The sequence below is a fragment of the Peromyscus eremicus genome, chromosome 3, assembly GCF_949786415.1.
Source record: "Peromyscus eremicus chromosome 3, PerEre_H2_v1, whole genome shotgun sequence".
NCBI classification, from domain to species: Eukaryota; Metazoa; Chordata; class Mammalia; order Rodentia; family Cricetidae; genus Peromyscus; species Peromyscus eremicus.
In genome coordinates, this window is record NC_081418.1 from 154,597,682 (window position 1) to 154,625,197 (window position 27,516).

Here is a 27,516-nt window from a genome sequence, read left to right on the forward strand (position 1 = left end):
CTGACTTTTCTGTGGGTTTCCTGGGCATTACCCTCACATGGCCTCAGGCCTGTGAAGTCAGCAGAGCACAGGTTGCAGTCCCCTCTTGGGAAAGGTGACTGGGGTCAGACCTTACGATCTGGATGGATTAGAACTGTTTTTCTGACCCTAATGTCAGAGAACCTTGCTTTTTTTCCAGCTCTTTCATCCCTTCCTACCGTTCTTATTTATGAGGTGGTCTCTGTCATTCATTACTTTCTGCTCTGTGTCAGATAGGATGTGGTGGTGAATGTTCAAAGAGGAACTGGGGAGATAGTGCCTGGAGAAGTTCTAGTTAGAGCAGTGGGTAAGTGATTGGCAGTGACGTACACTGGTGCCTGAGGTGCGGATTCAGAGACCACCCACCAAAGAATGAACAGTGTCTTCTCATAGAGAAGGTTAGAGACACAGTAGAGGCACAGACCATCAGCAGGTGCCCACACATCTGAGTGGTTTAAGAGAGGTCATGTGCAGGACTGTAGGCATGAGGGAAGGATCAGGTAACACTCCAAAGCAAGTTGGAATTGACTACTGACTCCACAGCCCATTGCTGTGTGAGCTTCCCAAGCCCCAGGTCCCTGTCCTAAGGATGCCGTGAGGGCTGCTGTCCTAAGGCCTCAGTCAATGAATAAAATACAGTTGTCCTAAGACACCCATCCCTGGTGTCTGCCAGCTATGCGTTGTAAGCTAATTTGACGTGGTGTGTGCAGAAGAAATGGTGTGTGCAGAAGAAGCCGTGAAAGTTTTAACCAAGGGCTGGGTCAGCTTCTCATAACCAGAGAGTTAACCGGTCTGCAGAACAGCTTTGTAGTGAGTTTGAGGCGCTCACATAGTAGTACACTGTCTGCTAAAGTCCATGAGACAGCAATGAAATGAGAGTTCTCCATGGTTAAACTACATACTTCCAATCTGTGCCCGATGAACAGGAGTTCTTTGTTTCTTCTCTACCCCTAGCTTCCAGCTCTGCTCAGGTCTGCAGAGCCCCATGTCTTCATGTCTTTGTGGGGAATGCTGGTCAGCTGAGTGGAACTTGGGATGCTCACCTGGCAAGCCATCTCTTGTCCAGAATGGTCTGTTAGGACCTTCTTCTAGGTACCAAGAATCTTTTATGTATGAGCTGCTCTTGTCTTTGTGGCTTATCAAAGCCTGTGGTAAGCAAATGTTGCAGAAGTGCTACCACCGTGGCCTGTAGAGTTGTCTTTCTGTGAAAGGGCTGTTTTACCAAATTCCTTGCCTTCCTAAGGGTTGAGATGACCTTCATACAGTGGTTCGTCAAAGTTGGCACTTGGATGCCTCTGAGTAGACGTATACCATTCAGAGCTGATTAATTTATATTTACTGTCTGGTTTTCAAAGGCATTTGAGCTTTATTTGAAAATGAAACGTACCTCATAGTCTGGGGGAAAAAAAAGCTACATCTTGTGCCATCTCAGAAACAGAATTTGGAATGGAAAGAGCATTTGTGACCCCATCCCTAAAACATATATCTGCATAGAGTGCTGGTGCCTGCATGCATGTTTGATAGGACATGCCAAATTTCAGAGGATTTATGAAGCTGTGCTTGCCATTGAAACCATATTCTATCTTAAGAGATTATATTTATTGGGAATGTAACTATTGGCAAAATTTTACAAAGTTTGACAAGTGGTCAATAAATCAGCAAAATGGACTGGTGCTTCCTTGTTTTGAACACTGCCACGTACGGCCTTTTGTGAGCTAGTGCACCTGTGAATGTGTGGACTGCCACCAGTGCCTCTTTCTAATTAACTTCTGGTTTTTCCAGGACAGAATTAATTTTTCTGGCTCTGAGACCCGTGGTTGGTCTTTGGGGGTGGTTGGTGCTGTGATTACAGGTATGAGCCACCATACCTGGCTTGCATCTGTTTTTTATTATTAGCTTTGTGTGGGAGGCCAGTGCCCACCTTTTAAAGGGTTCCTATGAGGAGGAGAGAGGAATAAGGAATTTGTAGAAAGATAGTGGAGATGAGACAGACAGAAACACAGGATAGCTTCAGAAAGACCTGGATCAATACACAACAGCCCCTTTTCTCTCTTCAAAAGGGCTTTTTATAATGCCAAGGGGCAGGGCAAAAGACCTTTCCCTTGCTAGATCAAAGCACACCGCATAGCCTAGTGCAGACTCTTCTAAACACCTGGTAACCACATACATGGTCAAGCCATCCCCTTATGTAGCCCTGCTTGGGTAAAGCAAGCTCACTAGGAAACTTCTGTGGGCTCCCACAGTTTTGTAGTATTTTAATTAAGAAACCTGGGTTGTTAACTAATAGTAGTAGAATTATTCTTAGTAGAAATCAAACATTTTTAGAGTTTGATAAAAGAAATGGGAAAGTTTTTTTTTGTTTTGTGTTGTTTATGTTTTTAAATTGCTGAAGAATTTGCTTTCATATGTCATTTCAGTTCCAGTTACTATGGCAATGACAGCAGGGGCAACAACCACCTTTCCTATGAGCAACCATACCCGGGAAAGAGTGACTGTGGCCAAGCTCACACTGGAGAATTTTTACAGCAACCTAATTTTGCAGCATGAAGAGAGAGAAACCAGGTACAGTAGAGGCTAAAGTTTCTTAGTGCTCTATGGCTGGATGGACCCGCCTGCTGTTAAGTTTCCTGCACCGACAGAACACCTGGTTGCTTGTTTCATTTCCTGGATTCCCAGAGTCTTGTGCACATATGCTTGTATCGCATATTAGTTGTGTTTAGCACAGATCTTTCCAGCATTGTGTTACGCCTTTGTGCTTTCCTTTAGAGAGATGGCTTTAGAAATTACTCACTAATGTAGGACATTAGTGGTGCTGTGTTTTATTAGTGGGAATAGAGAAAAAAGAATGGCATGTCCTTTTGCTTCAGTGAAACTTGGAGTGTAGTAAAAGAGCTGGTGTGCACAGATGCCCTGTGAGAGAGTGGGGAGTGGCAGTAGGGGGACCAGAAAGGACACGTGCTTTGACAGTGACATTTGACCAGGAAGAGCATTCTTCACACATAATAAGAGGAAGTGGAGGAGGTAGAGCAGGATGTACCAGGTCTCAGCATCCTAGGCTGTGGCTGCTCTGATACATGGCAGTGTTGCAGGCCAGGCTGGCCTCTGGAGTGCTGGGATAGGTCGCCAGGCTGGCCTTTATCATTCTGGCAGTCCTTCTGCCTCAGTCCACTGAGTGCTGGGATTGCAGTTGAATACCAACATGCCCAGCAGGAAAGTCTTACTTTTAAAAGTCGTTCCAGGGATCTTCGTGTTCAGACATGATAGAAATGGATGGATATAAGTTTTGCAGATTCAGGCATGATTTCCTGAAGTATTGCTCTTGTGGAGACTGAGGAAGGGGTGCAGTAGATTTGACAGGCAGGAAGTCTTTCTCTATTGATAGTCCCTCCTGGAGGGTCCTCCTGCTCCTGCTCATTCTGCATAAAAAAACTGGAACTCACCCACCATGCAGCCCTGAAGACCCTTTGGTGGTAGCAGGCACAGAGGCTGGTACTGAGTGTAAGTCTCACTCTGAGGGCTGGGCCTGGGGAATAGTACATCAGTGAAATCCAGCAGCAGGCACTCAGCCTGAGATCAGCACTGAGAGCTAGTCCCTGGTTTCATCACCATCACTGGGCTGCCGAGTCTCTAACAGGGTTCAGATACAGTGGTAATGGATTTTCCCTGGGGAGAAAGGGAGTGATCTTAGTACTGATTTAAAAAGGAGCTTATCTTTGGTGTGTTCTCATGAGTAGCAGATATAAAGAGTGTGGTAGTTGATCCTCAGTCCTCGACCCATTTCGGTAAATTCAGGAGTGTTGGTCCAACTCTGTTGTTTAATCCAAAGCTAACTTAGGATGAGTTGTCCAGATACACGATTAAGAAAAAAACCAACATTGTAGACGTGAAATACTATTCACTTAAGAATGAGTGGCAAAACGTGTTCCACAGCCCTTGTTACCATCTGCAACCCCATCTGAAATACTTGGCTTAACTAACCACGTTTTAAAAAAGAAAAGGCTGGGTAGCCACACTTGCTTGTACCTAGGAAAGCAAAAGTTCTGCTCAGTGGTTATTATCCTATACATATATGACTTTTCAATCTCCAAAGAATTTTAATAAAATATGTGCATTTGCCATCAGAGTCCTGAGTTGGAAAAGTCATTTTTTTATTGGGAGATAAAACAATAAAGCTTTGGTCAGTATGAAAATGCTAAATCTAAGTATCTCAAGAAAGAATCCTGATCGTAGTGAATAGTTGAATCTTGGTTCAGTTTGAAAGATTTTCTTAGCATAACATACTCAATGATTGGCTTGATTAAATAACTGTAGTTCTTAAATGGAAATAGGAACATATTTAGAAAGTCTAATTGTTTTTTCTTTGGAAAAGGCAGAAGAAATTAGAAGTGGCCATGGAAGAGGAAGGATTGGCAGATGAGGAGGTAAAGTAACCATTTATACTAAACCATGTCAGCTGACTGTGTGGCTTGGCTATGGTAGGTTTGTTTTTCCATCTGAATATGGCTTCTTACTGTGTTGTGTTGCCATTGTGGGTACCTTAGGAGGAGATGGCCTTTGCCTCCAGGAACATCACATTTTCTGAACACCATCCACAATATTCTGTGTTTGAGACAAGGGTAGGCTCTGGACATCATCTATCCATGGTGCTCTGTATGTGGGGGACAGGGTTAGATGCTGGACACCATCCATCCACCATGTTCTGGGTGTGGGGGACATGGTTAGGTGCTGGACACCATCCATCCACCCTCTCCTGTGTATGTGGGACAGGATTAGGTGCTGGACACTGTCCATCCATTATGTTCTCTGTGTGTGAGACAGGGTTAGGTGCTGGACACTGTCCATCCACCCTCTCCTGTGTATGTGGGACAGGATTAGGTGCTGGACACTGTCATCCACTATGCTCTCTGTGTGTGAGACAGGGTTAGGTGCTGGACACCATCTGTCCACCCTCTCCTGTGTGTGGGGGACAGGGTTAGGTGCTGGACACCATCCATCCACCTTCTCCTGTGTGTGGGGCACAGGGTTAGGTGCTGGACACCATCCATCCACCCTCTCCTGTGTGTGGGGGACAGGGTTAGGTGCTGGACACTGTCCATCCACCCTCTCCTGTGTGTGGGGGACAGGGGCAGGCTCTGGACCTGTCCGTTCATTCCTTCTTCTCACATTTTTTTTCTGAATATTTTTTAAATAGTTTACTCCCTGATTTAGGCTCCCTTGCATCTCGCTGATTAATGTCTTAAAATGGTCTCTTCCTCCTGTCCCCAGTTTTTCTGCACTCTGAAAACAAGTCTGGCTAACTGTCCTTCTTGCCTGTGATGGCTTCAGTGAGACGTCATGCCCTCCTGCGCCCTCCCCCCTGCGCCCCACCCCCCTATACGCTCCCCCCAGCCTCTGTTTGTGTGCTTGGTTCCCAGTTGGTGGTGCCTTTTGGGGAGGTTCAGGAGATGTGGCCTTGCTGGAGGAATGTGTCCCTGGAGGCTGGCTTTGAGAGTTCCAAGACTTAGTGTTTCAAGTTTGCTCTCTCTGCTCCTTGCTTGTGGTTGAAGATGTCCTTCTGCTTCCTGCTTCTGCTGCCATGCCTTTGCTCCACATCATGGACTTTAACCCTCTAGAACTGTGAGCACAAAGTCTCTCGTGAGACTTGGTTGTGGTGTTTTATCACAATAGAAGGGTAGTCAGTATGATGCAATGCAGCTTCTTTACTAGTAACCTGTTTCTCTGCAGCCTTAGCTCTTAGCACCCCATCCAGCCTTGACCAATACCGGATTGCTCTGATTTTCCCTGCTTGTCTGTGGCCCCTTTCATGCGCTATTTCTGCCTCTTGAAGCACTTTCTCCTCCCCAACATCTCGCTTCACTGGGAAATCCTCCCTAATCACTCAGCTACTTGTCCTACATTCTACACTGACACTGTTTCTGTCCTTGTGATAGCCTGAAAACACTGTCTTCCCAGAGAGTAGAGAGTGCATCCTATCTTGCTTAGCATCACATCCAGAGCAGGAAGAGGGCCAGAGTGAATACTTTGGTAGTGAATGAACAGTGGGCCTCCTTGCCTTCAAGGACTCTGAGAGTTGGAAGGAGAGATTATTATGTGCTTTGGAAGGAAGTGGGGATCACACATGCATGAAAACCTGTATACATTATAGGGGCTGCTAGTATAGTTCAGGGCATAGTGCTTGCAAAGCCCCCTTCCAACAAGTAAAAAATAGGTATGCATTATGGAGTATAGCAAACTTTAAAGGTACACAGACTGTGGACAGAAGTTTCTCTGTCTCACCTACCCCTGCAGTCCAGACAAATCTCTCCCACCCGAGCTCTCCCATATGCTTATAAAATAATCATTCAGAGGCTTATATTAATTACAAACTGTTTGGTCCATGGCTCAGGCTCATTACTAACTAGCTCTTAGAACTTAACTCAACCCACTCCTATTAATCTATGTTTAGCCATGCGGCTTCATGGCATTGCCTGTTCTCTCCCATCTTGCTTCTCTGGCGGCAGCTTGCAGCTTCTGCCATGACTCCACCCTTCTTCATCTCCATCTTCAGTTTGAGTGTACCACCTAGCCTTATTCTGCCTCGCCATTGGCCAGACAGCTTTATTTATCAACCAATGAGAGCAAAACATATTCCAGCACACAGAAAGACATCCCACAGCAACAGACACCCCCCCCCCCCAATACAAGGGGTCAGAAAAGGTTTTATGGAGAATGTAGCAATTTGAATCTTAACTGATGGATAGAATTTACTTCGCAAGTTAGCACTATATACAGAAATAGTGACTGTGCATGCAGAATAACAAGTCTGTTTTAAAGTGGGCAATAGGAAAGGCAAGGGAAATTGAAGGCGTGGAAAGCTAGTTTTAGGGCAGCTTAAAAAAAAAAAAAAAAAAAAAAAAAGCTTTATTTTCCGGATGAGAATGAGTTATAGCCTAGGCTGACAGACCGTTTAGTAGTCAGAAAGGAGCTTGAAATGAAACCGCTGACCACCAAGTGAGACCTGAAACCAAGTGAGCTACTGCATTCCACAGCTTCCTTCGCTATGTGCCTGTCCTTTTAGCTGACATCTTATGGAGGCTAGGAAAGGTTGAAGTTATTTACATAAAATTAATAAGCATCTTAAAACCCTATTTTATCTTGTTAAATTTTAGTGAGAGGAGTAATTTAAGGCCTGCATCCTAGTCCATAGAGAAAGGTGAGCACATCTTCCCTTAGTTTTTCACATTAATATTATAACTTTCTTATACTTAGTAATGATTGTGCTGACAAATCTTTTTTGTTTTGCTTTGTTTTTATTTTTTATTTTATTTATTTATTTTTTTGAGACATGGTTTCTCTGTGTAGTCCTGGCTGTCCTGGCTGTCCGTGAACTCAGAGATCTGCTTGCCTCTGCCTCCCAAGTGCTGGGATAAAAGGTGAGAGCCACCACTGCCTGGCCAATACAGAAATCTTAAACACAGGATCTTAAAGTCAAGGGAGAGGTTACCAGACTAGAAGCCCCCAGCTGAGCACAGTGGAGACAATACATTGAAGGACAGCCTGCACTATACAGCAGGACCCCGTCTCAGGGAAAAAGGGAAAAAAGAAAGGAAAGGAAAAGGAGGAGAAAGATAGTTGTTTTTGTAATACGTTTGTTCCTCACACTTAATGTTAATGAAGACCTGCCACTTGTCAGATACTAAGAGCTCAGGATCTACCATGTCAGATGACAAATTACAAAACAGTTGCCCCTCTGTTAGCCCAGTGTGGACAGGTTCCTGTTGTACAAGATCTGGAAGTCTGGACTTTTGCATAATTTTTTTTAAGCTGCTTAAAAAAATATTGCCAAGTGATGAGAGAATTTAAAAACCAACTTGGAGTCCAGAACTGCCTGGGAATGCCTGTTTGTAGCGGCCCTTGGCGCCCCCTGGTGGGCACTAGTGATTTTTTTCTTAATTCTTGTAAATAGCTTGTAGAAAATGTCAAATCATTTTGCTTCTAAAAGTCAGTGGCTTATAATATGTTTTTAAACATCCCACTTATTTTCTGAAAAGTATTTTAAAATTCCTGTGTTTATTTCTAGGCTCTGTGCTTGGTTTTGATTATGTTGTATATAAAACAAAACAAATTCTCTCAATCTTAATGTTGGAACTGTCATTATAAGGAGTTAGAATTTCTTGTTTCTTCAAATAAATAAATAAATTAACAAACAAACAAATTTTCTTGTGGCTGTGGGGTGCATGTGAGGCCGGAGGACAACTTGAGGTGTTCTCTGCAGTGCTGCCTACTTCCTTGTTGACCCGGAGCTCACAAGTAGGCTAGGCTGCTTGGCCAACTGGCCTCAGAAGTCCACCTGTTCCTGCCTCCCCAGTGCTGTGATTATAGGTGTACGCCACCACACCTGGCATTTTGCATAAATTATGGGGATTAAACTCAAGTCCTTATGTCTGCAAGATAAGCCTTTTATCAACTGAGCTACCTTCAAGTGCAGTTTTTCGATGAAAATTAATACCCTTAATTCATTCTGTAATAGAAAGTGGTCTGGAAATGGTTCATGAGTGAGCTGTGAGATGGTTAAACTGTGCACAACAGTGGCTGACGTGAAGTTGTTAGCTGAACCCTTAGAAATATCCTGACTGCTTTATAGATGCCTGGGCATCCTGTAGATTGAACAGGAATGGAGTCTCTAATCCCAGCACTGGGGAGGGAGAGGCAAGAGAATTGCCAGCTACAAAATGAGATTGTCTCAAAACACAGGGGGAAGATATATGTTAATCAACACGAGTCATAAACGATGGATGTTTACTAATGGGAAAACCAAAATAAGTGATTACAGCTGCAGAAGAAAACCATGAAGCAGTCGTCTGCCCACATCCTTTTCTTAGGAGAGGAAAGGATGTGTTAGCACAGGGATCTTGTTTCAGTACACACTCTGAGCAGGTACAGTAAATGCTTTTCATGGCCTTTAAAAATGTGATGTTGCTCCAGCTACCACTGGACTGCAGTACTGACTGAAGGGCTGAAGTCACTGACTAGGCTTTCCTGGGGCCAGTGCTCTGTTGGGAATGATGTGATGCACACTGTGGGTCCCCTTTTGCTGTTGAAGGGTTGTGTTCTGGCAGACATGAGCACCTATCAGATACTCAGTGACTGTAATTTTTTTGGTGTTACTGTTATTGTTTTGGGGTGTTTGTTGCTGTTGGTTTTTGTTTTTTTTTGTTTTTGTTTTTTTTTTTTTGCAAACTCTTGTCTGTAGATCATAAGCGCATTTTATGAAGCTGCACAGTCAGGTTTCTTCCTTCAGATGAGACATGTTTCTGTAGCCGAATGCTACTGTGCTATTTTATAACCATGAAAAGGAAAAATTCAGAATCATCTTCCGCATTCTTGTGTCCATTTATTATGTGTAATTAGAAATTAAAACAAGCCCTTTTGTTGCCATGGGGGACACAATGCTATAGTGTCACCAAGTGGCTTTTAAAAGAGAACTCTATTCTGGAACTTAAAACAAGCAAAGTCTCAGAGCTGTAGGTGGTAGGTTCTTGTAAGAGAAGAAAGCATGGGGCACTGTGCTGTGAAGTCTATCTTTGCTTTGTAATGATACAGATGAAGTTGGTTGTTTTTTGTTCTTTGCTCTGTGGGGGCCCACCACTCAGCTCCCAAATAAATACACAGAGACTTATTCTTACTTATGAATGCCTGACCTTAGCTTGGCTTGTTTCTATCCAGCTTTTCTTAATTATCCCGTCTACCTTTTGCCTCTGGGCTTTTACCTTTCTTTATTCTATGCACCTCTTCTTCCTTCTTACTCTGTGGCTGGCTGTTGCTGGGTGGCTGGTCCCTGGTGTCCTCCTCTCCTTTTTCACTCCTCCCTCTTCTCTTTTTTTTCCCTCTTGTATTTATTCTCTCTGCATGCCAGCCCTGCCTATCCTTTCTCTCTTGCCTAACTATTGGCTGGTCAGCTCTTTATTAGACCAGTCAGATGTTTTAAACAGGCATAGTAACATAGCTTCAGAGTTAAACAAATGCAATGTAAAAGAATGCAACACATCTTTGTATCATTAAACAAATATTCCACAGCATAAACAAATGTAACACATCTTCAACTAATATTCCACAACGTTTCCCCCTTTTGTCTAAATAAAAATGAAAGGTTTTAACTTTGACATAGTAAAACTATATACAACAAAAACAGTTATCAAGTAAGAATCACATTTACAATATTCAGTCCATTTGTATTTAGCAAATTCAGAGAAAATATTCCATTATCTATCTTTTCTTAGTGAGTCCAAAGTTTTACACCTAACTTGCTTTCTATCATAACTAAGGAAAATTATAACTCTAACTATTTAGTCTTTAACTCCATCAAAGACCCCAGAAGGATGTAATATTACCTAACAACAGAGACACCTAGCTGCCTGGACAGTCACCCAAAGTTCTTCTGCAATGTTGGGATATCCATCTTCAGCCTACAGGCCTAGAATATCTTGCAGATTCTTCTGTGAAGCAGGAATCTTGAAGGACTGTCCTGCTTTGTCTTGGCAAAGTTCAACAGTCTTTTTCCTGTGTCCTTGCCACATTGAAAGCAAACTCCATATGGAGTTTCTTCTATGCCCATCATCCTTTTATGAAGAAATTGGTGCTGCCAGGAGCAGATGTGTCTCATTGTCATGAAAAACAATAGATTATTAAACATTTTATATGCCATATTCTGTAGGTCTTTGAAGTGTTTGAAAATCATCTGTCTAAAATATACCTGTTTAACCTTGAAAACATAGCTAATGTGACTACAAGTTTGATTATTATAGATCAACTACTAACCTCATTTCTTAATTATACATTGCAATTTTTTTTTATTTTTTTATTTATTTATTTTTTTTTTTTTGGTTTTTCGAGACAGGGTTTCTCTGTGTAGCTTTTGCGCCTTTCCTGGAACTCACTTGGTAGCCCAGGCTGGCCTCGAACTCACAGAGATCCGCCTGCCTCTGCCTCCCGAGTGCTGGGATTAAAGGCGTGCGCCACCACCGCCCGGCTATACATTGCATTTTTAAATGAGCTTCATAAGCACAATACCCCAAACAAGAGTAGAAACATATATACAGTGTAACGAAAATAACTTTAGATTTGTATAAATATACCAAAATCCATGCCAATGCAAAATATCTGAGATTAATAGTTGTCTCTTTATCCTGTATTCCCCTAAATGATAACAAACATCCATAATCCACCAAATAACCAGCAAACACTCATTAACCCAACTCTTGGGAATGTGAGCAGCATTTTCTTTAGATTAGACTGCTTCCTGTTGTCTGTGGGCAAAGGCATCTTTAGGGGTCCCTGAGAAAATTCATATAATAGCCAAGTCCTAGGAAGACCAGCTGTAACCTTTGTTGATATATATCACCTGTCAAGATTCAGGAGGTCTTCCCCATCAAACCTGAATCATATCAACCCTGAAGGAATCCAGAGCCTCTCATTTCCTATGGAAACAAAAGCAAAACCTGGGGGCTGGAGAGATGGCTCAGAGGTTAAGAGCAGTAACTGTTCTTCCAGAGGTCCTGAGTTCAATTCCTAGCAACCACATGGTGGCTCACAACCATCTATAATGACATCTGGTGCCCTCTTCTGGTGTGAAGGCATACATGCAGGCAGGACACTGTATAGATAATAAATAAATCTTCAAAAAAAAAAAAAAAAAAGCAAAACCTCTTCTCTAAAGCAATGCATTTTTTGAGTTCCATTTTGAAGTTAAGGCATTCTTAAAATATCTAGACTGGATTATTTCAGCAGTCCTTTCAACCCCATGCCTCTCAGCAGCTGATGTTTGCTTATCAGTAATCAAAATATTCAAAATCAATACAGTAACATACAGGATCCAGACTTCCAGTGTATTTTCCATCTCTATGTGGCTTATTATTTTTTATATTACTTTACTTCTCTCTTTAAAAACTTTATTATTTTTAAACTATTTACTTCTTTTTATGACTGTCTATATCCTTTTTCTTTTCTTAAGCCTATGTACATTGTTAAACACACTGGAACCTGTTTAGAGGTTTTTTCCATCTGGACCTCTTTTACTGTGTATCTCTAGTCTTTTTTAAACTACATGAACCTTTAAACTGCTAAGGGGTGACCTTTGCCAGCTTTAGCAGCTGGCTCTGCTGGCTTCTTGGGTGTGTGACTGCCAAGCCTAAAGCTTGAGGCCTGGTCAGAGGTGCAGGACTGGGAACTGCATTCAACCCCCCAGAACTCTAGAATGCTGATGCGTGAGCTGTGGCATTTTTTGCTTAACTCCCTCCTCCCACCCACCCCCCCACACACACACACATTAATGGACTGGCTGCTCGAGGGCTTGCTGTAAGGATCCCTGTCCATTTTTTTTTTTTAAAGCTTTCTCGGGCCCTATGGAAATTCAAACTTCATGTTGGTACATCAAAATGTAGTTGGTTATTTTTTACTTAGCCTGGCTTGTTTCTAGCCAACTTTTCTTAACTTAAACTGTCCCATCTACCTTTCACCTCTGGGCTTTTACCTTTCTCTGTCCTATGTTCCTTTCTTTCCTTCCTTCTCTGTGGCTGGTTGTGCAGCTAAGTGGCTGGCCCCTGGTGTCCTCCTCTCCTCCTTTTCTCATTCCTCCTCTTCACTCTTCTATTTATTCTCTCTGCCTGGCAGCCCAGTCTATCCTTTATCTCCTGTCTTGATATTAACCATTCTGCTCTTTATTTGACCAATCAAGTGTTTTAGACAGACAAAGTAACACAGCTTCACAGAGTTAAACAAATGCAACATAAAAGAATACAACACATCTTTGCAGCATTAAACAAATATTCCACAGCATAAACAAATGTAACACATCTTAAACTAATATTCCACAACATATAGATGTGATTTTTAGCTGCATTAGACTATTTAAAGGATTAAAGTTTTCCAAACTCCAAGATAAGTGCAGTCTATTTTTTTAAAGTAAACATATAAAACAGAATTTACTATATTTTCATTTCCTTATTGCTGGTTCCTACCCAAAGATGCGCGTGCGTGCGTGCGTGCGTGCGTGCGTGCACACATAACACACACACACACACACACACACACACACACACACACACACACAAATCAAATTGGGGACTGGAGAGAAGGCTCAGCAATTAAAAGCACTGGCTGCTCTTGCAGAGGGCCCAGATTCAATTAATAGCACTTACATGTCAGCTCACAACTATTTGTAACTCGAGTTCCAGGGGATCTGATACCCTCTTCTGACCTGTGTACACGAGGCATGCACATAGTGCACAGACATACATTCAAGCAAAGTATCCTTATGTACAAAATAAAACAAATTTAAAGTAAAAAATTAATGCAGCTTCAATGAACTGTGTGAACTGAAGACATTTCTTGCTTCCCTCCTACTTCTGCTACAAGTATTAGAATTCTGTTTTGATGATACACAGACTTCTAATTAGACACCTAACTATCTACAGCAGACAAATGGGCGCAGGACAGGTGAGTGGCTCTGCTTAGAGCTGCATTTGGGGGCAGTATGTCTGAGCTGATGGGTTGTTAGGACTTGCGTACCTGAACTCAACCTATGAAAGGTTGATGGGAGTCATTCAAACATGAGTAGGAGTTGAATACCTTCAGTGGTTTTATATCCCACTGTGTGCTGCCTCTGCTGGGAACTATCCCTGTCATGAACCTGAGTTTTATTAGATTAGGAGTCAATGAGGTTAGAAGAAGAAAATGAATGATTTCCAAGGCAGCTTTTGGGTATTTTAAAATGTTGCTTATTAATAGTTCCTATTTTGTTATCTTTTCGGAATCAGATTATTCCTGTGATATTATTGACTTAGATGGTTTTTGGTTGGTTGGTTGGTTGATTGGTTGGTTTTGTTTTGTTTGTGAGACAGGGTCTCTATATAGTCTTGGCTGACCTAGAACTCACAGATACCCACCTGCCTCTGCTTCCTGAGTGCTGGAATTGAAGGTGTATGCCACCATCCCTAGCTAACTTGGATATTTTAATGATACTTTGTGATTTTTATTTTGCAATTTCATGTCATTAAAAAGTTGTGTGAAGTTTCACACAGTTTGCTGAAATTTATGCAAGAATCAGTTTTACTCTAAGAAATCCCCATGGAAACACTGATGTTGTGTGACTTTTGCTGGTCACAGGTTTCACTAGTTATAACAGCACTTAGGAACGTAAAGAACTGCAGCAGATTTCCTGACAAAGTGAAAATAAATGTCAGGAAGCAGAGCCCAGTGACAGATGCCTTTAACCTCAGCACACAGGAGGACTCACATGAGTTCCAGTCAAGCCTGGGCTACTCAGTGAGATCTGGTCTCAAAAATAAGTAAATAAACTCATATCAGAATACTCTGGGCATTTGCATTATCTAAGTTTTATTTTTGTGAGTTAAGTTACCACTCAGAAGGCAGCGACTTACACATATAATAAACTGGTTAAGATGACGTAGTCCATAAAGTCTCCTTTCAAGGGTACAGACTTAACAATTGTTTTAGATATGTTTTCTTAATACTGTTTAATTCTCCCCTTACTTAATAAATAATTGATGTTGGCAACTAGGTTATAGACAAGCATATAATAATTAAGATACCATACCTCTATCCATTCATTTATTTAAAATTTTATGTGTGTGAGTGAGTGTGGATTTGTGCATGAGAGTGCAATTCCTGAGGAGGCCAGAGTCACCCGATGCCCCTGGAGCTGAGTGTGGATGCTGGAAGCTGAGCTTCTGTCTGTGCAAGAACGTCTCAGGTCTTAACTGCTGAGCCATCTCTCCAGTCACTATGCCTTTGTTTCTTGTTGTTTGTTATGCTTTGTTTTGTTTTTGTAAGACAAGCTTTCTCTGTGTAACAGCCCTGGCTGTCCTGGAACTCACTCTGTAGACCAGGCTGGCCCTGAACTCCACAGAGAGCCACCTGCCTCTGCCTCCTGAGTGCTAGGATTAAAGAAATGTGCCGCCACCACCTGTCCTTGTTTTTATATATATCATCTTTTAACATTATGCATGCCTTTGAAACAGCCTTACTTTAAAATCATCTTTTTAAATTCTATTTTTAATAGAAAAAGTTACGCCGATCACAACATGCTCGTAAAGAAACAGAGTTCTTACGGCTCAAGAGGACCAGACTTGGCCTGGATGACTTTGAGTCTCTGAAGGTTATAGGGAGAGGAGCTTTCGGAGAGGTGAGCTGCTTTGTTCACGTCACCACTGTTGAAAGTAGATGCAGTAAATGTTTAAATATAGTTCCTAAGCTCTGAGGTCATATGTCAGTTGGTAAGAGTGCTTGCCTAGTATCCACAAAGAGCCCTGCATTTGACTCAGTATCATAGATACCAGGTATGCCTTGGAGGAGGTGGGGATGGGGGGTGCATTGTGGGAGGAGGGAGGACGGGGGAATCCGTGGCTGATATGTGAAATTAAGTTAATTATAAAATAAAAATATTAAATAAATAAAATTTAAAAAAAAGAAACCAAGTGTAATGGCACACCTCTGTATCTTAGCACTTGGGAGATAGAGGCAGGAGGATCAGAAGTTCAAGATCATCCACAGCTACATAATAAAAAGTTCAAGGCCAGCCTGGGCTACACTAGACCCCTGCTCCCATCAGTGTGGGGAGGGTGTAATTTTTTTGATATCGTTGGTAGTAAATTCTAAGGTTCAGTGAAGGAAGCATTTACGTTTGTGCTCTAGGTGCGGCTGGTCCAGAAGAAGGACACGGGGCACATCTATGCCATGAAGATCCTGAGGAAAGCTGACATGCTAGAAAAGGAGCAGGTGAGTCTCACACACGTACAGTGCCAAAGGCCTCTCCTGAGAGGACTCAGAGGAGTGTTGATGTTGAAAATTATAAGAAGAAATCTAGCGCACTAGATATTACTAAATTTATAGTCTATTGTTTTCAGTTTACAGGTTCAAATTTCTGCTTCTCCAACTTTATAATGTCTGTGTTAGTTTGCTCAGTTGCTATTAGAAAGAGACACAGGCTGGACCATAAACAACAGAAGCCATTGCTTTTTCGTGGTTCTGTTCAAGGTCAAAAAGTTCAGTAGCTTTTAGTGTCTGATGGAGCAGACACAGGATCCCATGAGCACTGCTGCTGTCTCCTCCTGTAAGAGCACTGGTCCCATCACAGCACACCAGAGTCTGCTGACTGCAGAGAGGCTTAAGGAGACAAGCTGAAGTACACTGCTTCCTTGGGTCTGCATATTTAATGAGAGGATCAACGTCTGTGTTTCAGTACTTTGTAAAACTGCAGACTTCCTGCATGACTTAGGGATGGATGATTGGAACAGGTCAGTTATCTTTTCAAAACATGCTCATCCAGGTGGCTCATATCCGAGCAGAAAGAGACATTTTGGTGGAAGCGGACGGTGCCTGGGTAGTGAAGATGTTCTACAGTTTTCAGGACAAGCGGAATCTCTACCTGATCATGGAGTTTCTTCCTGGAGGTAAATAGCAGAGGCAGACAGACCAGAGCTCATCTGCTTATGGAATAATTTTATCTGCCTATGCAGTAAGAATGTCAGCTAGTTTTACTACTGAATTTTATTGCATTTATACATAGCCATCGTTTTTCAGTATTTCCTTCCAGAACAGTGGAAGATGATTTGGCCACAGACCATGTAGTTTTGAAGGACTATTAGGATGACATCTTATATAATGCCGTTCTGTGTTCACTGCAGCCCAGGGTAGAGCTAAGGGACGTAAGTCTGTATCCAGAAAGACAGAATTCTGGTTTCCAGGTGTGCTTGTTCAGGCTTGGTGCTTCTTAACTCTGCTCTGCCCCTGGTAACTTCACATGCACCCCACTGACACCATTGCGTGCACTTTGCAAGGTGGTTTGAGGTACTGGGCAAATCATGAAACTGCAGAACTGACATAGTCTGCACGTATGAAGGGAGTCTGAAGAGAGTCCCTTTAACTAGGTATGTTCTACCACACACCCGTAATACCAGCACTAGGGTTCCAGACAGTTACTAACATTCATGAAAAGTGGACCTGTGTCTGAGGCTTTGGGTCTGTCATCTCACACCAGCAAAGACTAAAGCTGTTGACCCCTGTGGGGGAGCAAAGCAGGAGGAGGATATCAGAAAAGTGAGAAATTGGGGTGGATACAGGAAGCTGAGGTGAATCACCTCAGTTTGCAGTACCTTGGTACTTGGCTTTCCTTACGCAGGTGACATGATGACGTTGCTGATGAAGAAGGACACCTTGACGGAAGAGGAGACACAGTTCTACATCTCAGAGACGGTCTTGGCGATCGACGCAATCCACCAGCTGGGCTTCATCCACCGGGACATCAAGCCAGACAACCTTTTACTGGATGCCAAGGCATGTGAGGGGCGAGAGAATCCTTAGGCTTCTTGTCATGAAGAACTACCGTTTTCCTGGCTACAGATAGCAACCATGGTTTAGGTTGTTTTGGATTAACTAAGTTTTTTCATAGAAGGCATATATAAGTGACTGTTCTGAAATAACATCACGGGAAATGGCTTTTTTTAAAAAACTCACTCTGTTTTCCATTAAAATGGAAAATCATCAAATATGCATAATCTTAACATTTTCAGCTATATATGTTGTAGGTTAAGAATTTTTTATAATAATTGCATTAAAGGAGTTTATAATAAGGCTTTTTTGTTTTCAGAGTTAACATAATTTGACCTGACTATAATTTGTTGCTCTAGGGGCATGTAAAATTGTCTGATTTTGGTTTGTGCACGGGGTTAAAGAAAGCGCACAGGACTGAGTTCTACAGAAACCTCTCGCACAACCCACCAAGTGACTTCTGTAAGTTTGCACTTTCCCGTTGGCTGAAATCGTATGGTTTAGAAACTTTAGTTCTGTGAGGCAGGGAGGCTCTGTCCTCCTGAGTTGCCCACGTTTCAGATGTAGGTGTGAGATTCCTGTTTTGTCAGTTGGCCCCTCTGATTGCAGTTGTGTCTTGTTGAAATTAGCGTTTCAGAACATGAACTCGAAGCGGAAAGCGGAGACCTGGAAGAAGAACAGGAGACAGCTGGTGAGTTCTGAGGAATGCTGTGCCCTGGACCTAGAGTCACCAGAGGGCGCCTGGGACAGTGGTTCTAGAGCTCACTGTCTCCTGCCAGTGAAGATTAAAGACTCAGACACTTGTGGGAGTGAACAGAGCAGCAGCCTGTTTTGTTAAGGAGATTTCAGAACAGAGAACTGAGGAAAAGTGAGAGAAGCCCAGTAGAGTAGGGGAGTTCCTGAGAGGGGAGCGGCTGTTGAGATTCCTCTGGTAGGGCTGTGGTCATGGGCTGAGTCTGTGGAGTTCTCCACATGCTGCCCACCACTTAGTTGTGGTTGAAGCCCGCTCTCCGTCTCGGACTGCAGCTTTACTAGGTCCTGCCCGTGACTGCCGGTCACGGTTGAGCACTCAACCAGCCTGCTGCCCTCCACTTGCAGTGATTACACTAAGATGTCTGTTCCCACAGCCACGAAAAGAAGCCACAGTTGTGCTTGGTTAGCTGTCAGTGGGTTGGTCTGGGGTGTCCCACCTTCCTGAGGTAGGTGGGGTTTGCTGGAAGCTATCTCTACCTCAGCTGTGAGTTAGAAGCAAGCAGATGTAAAGAGCTGTAGAACCCAGCATACACTCCTGAAGGAGAGGGTCTCCCGGAGCCGCAGCGGCCACCAACACTGGCCTTTCTTTCAGATCCTAAGTCTCTTTTAACACAGGTGTCCTTGGCTGTGTCCAAACCAGCTGCAAGCTCTGTGTTTCTCATCCTGGTGTTTGACTCGGCTGTTTTAACCCACACCTTCCTTTGAACTCCTGTTTTCACCATGGCCTTGTTCCCTTACTGCCTACAGCACTGCAGAGGAGACCTCTCTTCTGTAGCCAGTGTTCTCATTGCCCCAGGGTGGTGTAGCTTGGGGTGTCCACAGTGGTGCAGCCCCTGATATGGGGTGTCTGTCACTCACGCTGTTGTTTCCCTGTGGTTTTAGTGGATATAAGAATTGCTTCCTTCCTCTCCTCTTCGCATTTATGGAATTAACTATGTAATTATATGTAATTAACTGAGGTGTGAACATTTGCAGTTAGGAATGCGGCTTTGACTTTGTTTTCCTGGTTTCTTGTACAGTGCCCAGCTCGTGCAGACACCTTGTCAGTTTAATAAGCAATGACAAAGCTGCTGACTCCCCGTTCCCTGAGGACGTGCTAGAGTCAGGTGACAACAGCCTGGCGCCTCCAACACAGTCAAATGACCTTGGCATATTTCAGTTCATTTGTTCATTGGCCTAGGTAGCAGCAAACTTCATAGTCTAGTAAACTTCTCAGAGTTTTTTTGTTTGTTTGTTTAAGATTTATTTATTATGTATACAATTTTCTGTCTGCATGTATACCTGCAGGCCAGAAGAGGGCACCAGATCCCATTACAGATGGTTGTGAGCCACCATGTGGTTGCTGGGAATTGAACTCAGGACCTTTGGATGAGCAGTCAGTGCTCCTAACCACTGAGCCATCTCTCCAGCCCACTTTTCAGAGTTTTAAAAGTGTGCTTAGCTGTGCATTAATGAAGAAAACTTCATTCTGTTTTTGATTCTGCCATTTTAAATCAGATGTTATATTTGAGAAACAATTACAGTCTTCCTGTTCTTAAAGGGGAAGAAGTGAATACTGCTTAAAAGTTTGTCTGAGGGGCGAGCGTGCATGCTCACCCGTGACCCACTGCTTAACAGGCTGCAACAGGGGCATTCTGAGTTCTGAGTCCAGCCTGGCTTCACAGTGAGACCCTGTCTTAAAAAATACATAAAAACATGGCAGAGGATTTCTGTATTTCCTACTGAGAGTCATCGTAGGTCAGTGGCTTCCCAGAGATCGATGTCTGGGCCAGGAGATCCCTTCAGCCCACCAACTGCTATTCTCGTCTCCTGGTCCTTGAAGTGACGTCTGCGGTCACATTTTCAGTGATTTCTACAGTAATGTCCCTGTTGAGAGCTGCTGACTTTCAGAATCATTTTGTAGGGTTTGATGTGGACTAAAGAGGAACATGCACACAGCTCATGGTATGACACACTGGAATTACGTTCTAAGGAAGGTAGCTTGCAGAGCATGTTCCTTTTCTTGTTTTACCTCCGATCAAGCTGTTGGATCTTTGGGGAGCAGAAGCCAAGGTTCAGAGAGTGGCTCACATGAGCAGTAAGCAGGGAAGTCGCTCACTTTTCCTTCCTTTTGAAGTGGACAAAGGGCCTCTCCTCGGCCCAGAACCCTGTGTTCTGTACACAGTGCCTGACTCAGCATCTGTCAGCCAGCTTTACATGTAACACACAAAGTCACCAATAAGTGAGAACTTGTCCTGTGTCTAGTGTTTCCTCCTATAGTAATCCACACTCATGATCTTTAGGAGGTTCAGATGCCAGTTTGACAAGCTGTTCCTTTGTAGGCATACTCCACAGTCGGAACGCCAGACTACATTGCTCCAGAGGTCTTCATGCAAACTGGCTACAGCACACTGTGTGACTGGTGGTCCTTGGGGGTGATCATGTATGAAATGCTAATAGGTAGGTTCTGTGTATGTGCGTGATATGGATCTCTTCCGGTGCCATTGTTTGAACACACCATGTTACAGCTATTAAAGACAGAAATAGCAGAGCCGTTTTGAATCTATTTCTCACATTCTTCAATGTTAAATGCATATTGTTAAGTCCCCAATAAACTGCCCAGGGACCCTACAGCAGGAAGATAGTTATTTAGCTTGGCTTCCTTTATCAAATTCTGTATGTAGGGTTCAGATAAGATGAGGTGGGGCTTTAAATCCTTACAGACTTCGTTAGTAATTCTATAGTAAATTGATGCATGCTAGTGTTACTTCAGAGCACTCTGTGTGGTTTTGTTTCCCATGGCACAATACTTGTAGGTCTGGTTGAACTGATGACAAAAGCTGATGAATTTTTGTTGTTTCCCTGACACCCAGGCTTCCCACCTTTCTGCTCTGAGACCCCTCAGGAGACATACAGAAAAGTTATGAGCTGGAAGGAGACACTGGCATTTCCTCCAGAAGTGCCTGTCTCTGAGAAAGCCAAGGACTTGATTCTCAGGTTAGTGACTCTTAAAACTTCCCAGTGCAAAAATGATCTATTTCTCTGAGGCAGGGCAGGTGTTTGCAGGGAGAATGCCACTGATCTGGTCAGTTTAAAAAAAAGGATTTACAAAATTCAAACTTTAAAAAAAAATTGTTTATTTTTATGTGTAAGTGTTTGGGTACCACTTGCTGACAGAGGCTACAAGATCTATCCCTTGGAACTGGACTTGTAGGCAGTTGTGAGCCACCTAGTGTGGGTGCTAGGAATTGAACCCAGGTCCTCTGCAAGAGCAGCAAATGCTCTTAACTACCTATTTCTCCTTCCCTACAAAATGCAAATACTTGAAGTTTGTGGAACATTGAGGTTCAGAAGAGAGATCTTGTTGGACATACTGGTAATATTATCAGAGTGTTACTTCTCTTAGACTTCAAGGAGTGAGTGTGTCAGAAACGAATGGAGATGAAATGTATTAGAAGCAGAAGCTCCTGCCATGACAGCACACAGGAACCTAAGCAGAAGACTGCTCGGAGGAGGTGTCTCTGCACTGCTGTGAGGGGAAGAAGGGATGTTGTAATACGTCTTTCTCTGTCCCTCCAACCAGCTCCCAAATAATGACATGGAGACTTCTTATTAATGAAAGCTTGACCCATAGCTTAGGCTTGTTCCTAACTAGTTCTTACAACTTAGATTAGTCCGTTTATATTAATCTGTGCCGTGGTGTTACCTCTCTTCTTGTACCTCCTGTTTCTTTTCCATATCTCCTGGCTTCTCCTGCGTTCCTAGATTTCTCCCCCTCTTCTTTTTGTTTTTCCTGGAAGTCCTGCCTATATCTCCTGCCTAGCTATTGGCCGTTCAGCTTTTTATTATGCCAATCACAGCAATATATCTTCACACAGTGTACAAATATCCCACAACAGGATATGAACTGTGACAACCCTTGTGAGTGGCCAGCTGGCAGCATATTGTATAAAATTGTTAAACTGTATGTGACCTTTGACCAGCAGTTTTATTTCTAGGAATTTAATAGAGCATATAACCATGTAGGGGCAAAGAGTTAGGCATGTTTCTTGTGTTATTTTAGTTGTGAAAAATTGGAACTCATGTAAGTCTTCAGCAGCAGCGATGGATGTAACACTCTGATGTCTCCATACACAGGTCTCAAAAAATTACCTCACAGGAAAATACTGAACAGCATTGGGAAATTTTCTTGGTGTATTAAGTGAAAAAAAAAGTCTTTAATCATTATTGTGTCAGCAGTGTTTTTAATATTATTACAAGAGGTGAAAAGAAATGGCTTCAGAATGTTTCCTGGGTGTCTGATTGGTAGGCTTGTAGGGGATTTATATTCCCCGTGTTCCCACAGTAAACTCAGCAACTAAATTAAAATACTTCCTGAAAATATCTGAAGTAATACGTTAGAGTGTTTTAAGTGAAAAATGTGACTAACACTTGGTTTCGCTTTCTAGATTTTGTACTGATTCTGAGAACAGAATTGGGAATGGTGGTGTAGAAGAGATCAAAGGTCACCCCTTCTTTGAGGGTGTAGACTGGGGGCATATCAGGTATGTTCTGAAGCCTGGGCTGAGCAGTGAGCTTCTGAATCAGTGGTGAGTGTGCCTCTGATTCTTCCAGACCAGTGGTTCTCAACCTGTGGGTCAGGACTCTTTCACAGGGTTGCCTAAGACCATCAGAAAACACATATTTATATAATGAATCATAACAGCAGCAAATTTACAGTTATGAAGTAGCAACGGAAAGTTTTATGGTTGAAGTCTCTCCAGCACTAGGAACTGTATTACAGGGATGCAATGTCAGAAAGGTTGAGAACCACTGTAACACTGAACAAGAGGCAGCTGCCTCAGCTGAGACGTACATCACCTGTTGTCACAGAGCTGAGGCAGCTGCCTAAACTCACAGCATCGTAGGGACAGGGAAGGTTGGGTCACACAGGCCCCTCTTTCAACTCAGTTGAGTCTTAATGAGGCTTCCGTAGTCATCAGGCCTGGGTCTAGAAGGTCTAGGTAGGACACCATGGACAAGATTAGCAGTTCTTCAGGGTAAGATGGAAAAATGTATAGTCTGTACTCGTGTAAGTACTGGGCACACACAGTAGGACTTCCAGGGAAGGCACATAAGTTAATTATTCTTTAAGTTAAGAATAATTCTTATACAGACATGGACAGTACCTGCTCTCATAATTTGGTAGGCTTAACACCTAGTAGATCCTTTAAACATTTTGTTGGAAAAAATAAATAAAAGCTGATAAGGGGCTGTTGAAGTGACTCAGCAGGAGAAGCCTGAAGATCTGAGTTCAGTCCCCGGTCCTGCGTGGTAGGAGGAGAGAGCCAACCCCTGAATGCTGTCCTCTGACTCTACACTTGCAGGTGTGTGTGTGTGTGTGTGTGTGTGTGTGTGTGTGTGTGTGTTGTCCCCTGACCTCTACACTTGCGGTGTGCATGTGTGTGTGCATTGAACGCTGTCCTCTTGACTATACTCTTGCAGTGTGTGTGTACACGCACATGTGTGTTGTATACATGAACGTTGTCCTCTGACCTCTACACTTGTGATGTATGCAAGTGCAAGTGTGCATAGTAAGTAAATAGATAAATAGAACTTAAAGTTTTTTTTAACTAACCTCTCTGGTTCTCTTAAAATTTATACGACTGACAAGTTACTGCATTCAGATTTTATCACAAATATATGTGTATCCCCTCTTTTGCAGATAGATGTCTGTGTTCAGTAATCTTCACTAGATTGTAGCCCTGACTCACTTAGATAGATCTCACTGCTTCCCACATACTCAATACCACTATTAAAATCTCAGTAAAATGCCTTCTCTTAGTGGGGGTAGTGGCATACACCAGCTCTTAGGAGGCAGAGGCAGCCAGATCTCTTTGAGTTCAAGGATAGCCTGGCCAAAGAGTGAATTCCAGGATAGCCAAGGTTACACAGAGAAAAACCTGTCTCAAAAAAACAAACAAAAACCCCAAGTTCCTTCTCTTCTACTTTTCATTTCACTGGGTCTTGTTTTTTCACCTGAACAAAAAATAGCATAAAGGGTTGAGACTGTTTTAGTGGTAGAGTATTTATTTGCCTAGCTGTTGTTCAGTCTCCAGTACTACAGGGGGAAAAAGCATGAGAAAGTCTTCATGCAAAAGTGTAAAACTTGCAAGTAATACAGTCAGCTATCTTGACATCCACTTAACTGTTCATATCCATAGCAGACACCCTTGGGTTTCCTGTCCCATGCAGTGGTGGCAGGAGTTCAAGAAAATTTACCATGGATGATGAATTGCCTTTTTCAGGGAAAGGCCGGCAGCCATCCCTATAGAAATCAAGAGCATTGACGACACCTCAAACTTTGATGACTTCCCCGAGTCTGATATCTTACAGCCGGGTAAGACAGGCTCCCAGCATGTCCTACGCTGCAGTCACCTGTGAGGTGACAGGTGACAGGTATCACTAATGAAATCTCTTTGCCCTTAGTTAACTTTTCTCTCCTTCTAGTGCCGAACACCACAGAGCCCGACTACAAATCCAAAGACTGGGTTTTTCTCAATTACACCTATAAAAGGTTTGAAGGGCTGACTCAGCGCGGCTCCATCCCCACGTACATGAAAGCTGGGAAATCATGAAGGATGGTCACAGTCACCCACAGCCAGAACTCAGGTAGCTGCATCTCCAGGCTGGCTTGGCATCAACACCAGACACTCCCAGGATGCTGGTGCTCACCAGCCTGAGGAACTTCAACAGGCTTGGATTCTGAGGCGACTACAGGAATCGCTAGGCTTTTTTTTTTTTTTTTAAATATTATTTGTATTAACTTTATTATACAAAGGTACTGGAACAAAAGGAACGGATATTCCCTCCTAACTGCACTGCCTATGTGCATGTTGAGGTCCATTCTGCTCGTTGTTCTGCGCTTCCAACTGCAACACTAATCCAGCCAGAACTGCGTAGCACTGAGCGCCATGGCAGCCTGCGGTTGGTCACTCTTGGTGTCCCTGCTTCTCTGCAAAGCTCGTGGGTCTTGAATCAGTAAAAGCATCTGTAGCTGCTGTAGAACATTCGCCGTGTTGGTTTGGATGCTGTGGGCTCTACGTGAAGACAGTTTCTGTAACGGTCCTAAGGAGAAGGACACTGACGTCAACATGAGAATTTCCCGTCAGGCTCTCACACAGACCCTGGGGTAGGAAAGGTGATCTTCTGTCAGGGTGAGGACATGTCTCACCTTCACTCCAGCATCCTCCCAGGCTGACTGCTCTGAGTAGTGACGACTGTTTTGCACACGTAAGGAGATGTACTACTGTACTTGAGCAAATGTCAGTTACTTTTCTTGTGATACAAGGACTTCTTTTTTAACAAGAGGACAGGCATTATTTTAACTGGGTGATGGTGAGTTGAGTTTCATAAATGACCATGAAAGCTGCTTGTAGACATAGTGTATTTTTATTAAACTATTTTTTTAAATGTCAAACTTCTGATCCTGTCAATGGACACATGGAGAACAAGAGTGTGACTCACTTTGGCTTTCTGCAAAGTCAGTGTGTGTCATTGCTGGTAACCTTTGTTTCCTTTGGTAGCTTTAGTGCCATTGTTTTCCAATGAACCAAAGATCCTGAACAGTGGCAGTCAGTGGTGAGTAGAATTCCACTTTCCAGGGGGTGCTACACTCCATGTGACAGACTTTTAACAGGCCAGCCCTGTTCATGGTTAGTTCATCACTGTGGTTGGTTGAAGTCCACAATGGAGTAAAGGGAGCGGGTACAGGCCGGGGAGGGGCGGGGGTGACTGGAGATTGGGCAGAAAACGTCAGCATCAGATTCCTCGGGTATTTATCTGATGATTGCATCACCTTTTCTTGCTCAGCATTTTGACTCTAAAACAACGTGCTAAGTTGTAGTTGAGAAATAACTTCTCAGCAAATGGCTAATGTTTATCATCTGTGATGGAGATGGAATGAGGATTTATTAGGAGGAATGTCTCATGGGGGGACTGAGCAATGCCTTGTGCGAATTTCCAAAAGCTTTTATAACACTGCTGCTGGATGACCCCTTTTTCATCAAGGCTATCAGCTCTTGAAGTATTTTGGTGAATTGCTGGGTCTGGTGAGTACTCTCCACCTGTTAGTCTACTGGCTTAACTATAGCCTGATCCTGTGACTGAGTGTTTGGAGAAAGCAGACTGGACATAGTGGATATCTCATCTCACTGATGACTTTAATTAACTGCCTTAATTTATATCGGATGTATGAGCTTCTCCAACTCACCTGTTTCAGAGGTATTTAGCAGCAGAGACTCCAGCTATAGAATGGGTTTTTACTAGTGTGGGGGTGACTAGGTTGGATACAGAGCACTGCGTTCTCTAGCTCAGGTGTGATTAACTACCTGGCTTCCACAGGGTGACAGTGTTGTCAAGTCCTGGTAACAGGGTAGGTTGAGACTAGTGTAAGGAAGAACTACCCAGCTTACGTTTCTGTGATGTAGGGACAGCACTTTGACCTCCCTGTTGTGACCAGGAGGAACAGGTTTCCTGGTGGTGGAGGGCGTTTGAGAAGTTTGCTTTGCTAGAGTTAACACGAGTCAGTCTTCAGGGATTAGTCATGAAAGCCTTTCTTAAGCTACTATCTAAAGGCAATGAAAGACTGTGCCTGCCCCTTGGAAGCTAAAAATATGAGTCAGGGTTCAGATGAAGCAAATAATTTGCAAAGATCCCCTGTGACTGACTTTTCCATTGTATAACCCCCGTATCTCAGGTGAATCATGTAATTTAAGTGACAAAAGTCTGTCTAATCACTGGGCATAGTGACATTTTCTCTAGTCTCTATTTTGAATCAAAGAAGTTTTACTATGTGGTTTGGGCTTTTCTAAGGATATAGAAAGTGTGTATAATCCAGATTTATTGGTTTCCTGTTTTAATACAGACATTTACTTTTTCATTAAAACCTTTGTGTTAAAGCAGTTGTTAACAGCTAAGTCTGCAGGTGTGTAAAACCCTAGGCTGTCCAGAAGAAGCAGTGACCACTTAGCCATAGGTGACTGATCAGCTGTTAGTTTAGTGCAAATGCCAGCTGTGGGCTATTAAAAAAGATTCTTCGGTTGCTAAGGCTTAAGATGGGGCTCATTTATTCCCATAACAGCACAGCTTTCTAACACATGCATAACTTTGCACAAGGTGTACATTTTTAAATATTTTGAAGCATATTTATGTTTGATGTTTTGCTGTAGAACACCTTTAGACAGTCTATACTGTCAAGAGTAATGGCTACCTGTCTTTTGGCGATCTACAAGTAAGTTACTTGACGATCAGAAAAGAGTCCCTGGCTACCTGACACACTCTGTCTTTGAGTTGTTAAAATTCAGAAAATTCAAAAGCAACTGTTTTGCTGTGATCACAATTATTTCTCATTTTATTTCAAATTAATTTTCTCTGTAGAAGTGCACTTATTTCTGAAAATCT

General features: G+C 42.9%; 1 protein-coding gene across 3 annotated transcripts in view; it reads left to right on the plus strand.

Moving 5' to 3' along the window:
* Positions 1 to 25,534, plus strand: part of Stk38l (serine/threonine kinase 38 like) — a 66,143-nt gene extending 40,609 nt beyond the window's left edge. The window contains exons 2-14 of one of the 3 annotated variants that reach the window (XM_059256373.1): positions 2,436 to 2,580; positions 4,388 to 4,439; positions 15,077 to 15,199; positions 15,709 to 15,792; positions 16,343 to 16,466; positions 17,195 to 17,349; positions 17,703 to 17,805; positions 17,973 to 18,034; positions 20,418 to 20,535; positions 20,949 to 21,072; positions 22,524 to 22,619; positions 24,363 to 24,454; positions 24,544 to 25,534. In XM_059256373.1, the coding sequence (XP_059112356.1) occupies positions 2,447 to 2,580; positions 4,388 to 4,439; positions 15,077 to 15,199; positions 15,709 to 15,792; positions 16,343 to 16,466; positions 17,195 to 17,349; positions 17,703 to 17,805; positions 17,973 to 18,034; positions 20,418 to 20,535; positions 20,949 to 21,072; positions 22,524 to 22,619; positions 24,363 to 24,454; positions 24,544 to 24,692 (1,416 nt within the window). In that variant the 5' untranslated portion in view covers positions 2,436 to 2,446 and the 3' untranslated portion in view covers positions 24,693 to 25,534. Of the gene's footprint in view, positions 1 to 2,435; positions 2,581 to 4,387; positions 4,440 to 15,076; positions 15,200 to 15,708; positions 15,793 to 16,342; positions 16,467 to 17,194; positions 17,350 to 17,702; positions 17,806 to 17,972; positions 18,035 to 20,417; positions 20,536 to 20,948; positions 21,073 to 22,523; positions 22,620 to 24,362; positions 24,455 to 24,543 lie in introns of those variants that run through there. The other 2 variants (XM_059256374.1, XM_059256375.1) reach the window with 2 other exon arrangements.
* The last annotated feature ends 1,982 nt before the right edge of the window (positions 25,535 to 27,516 follow it).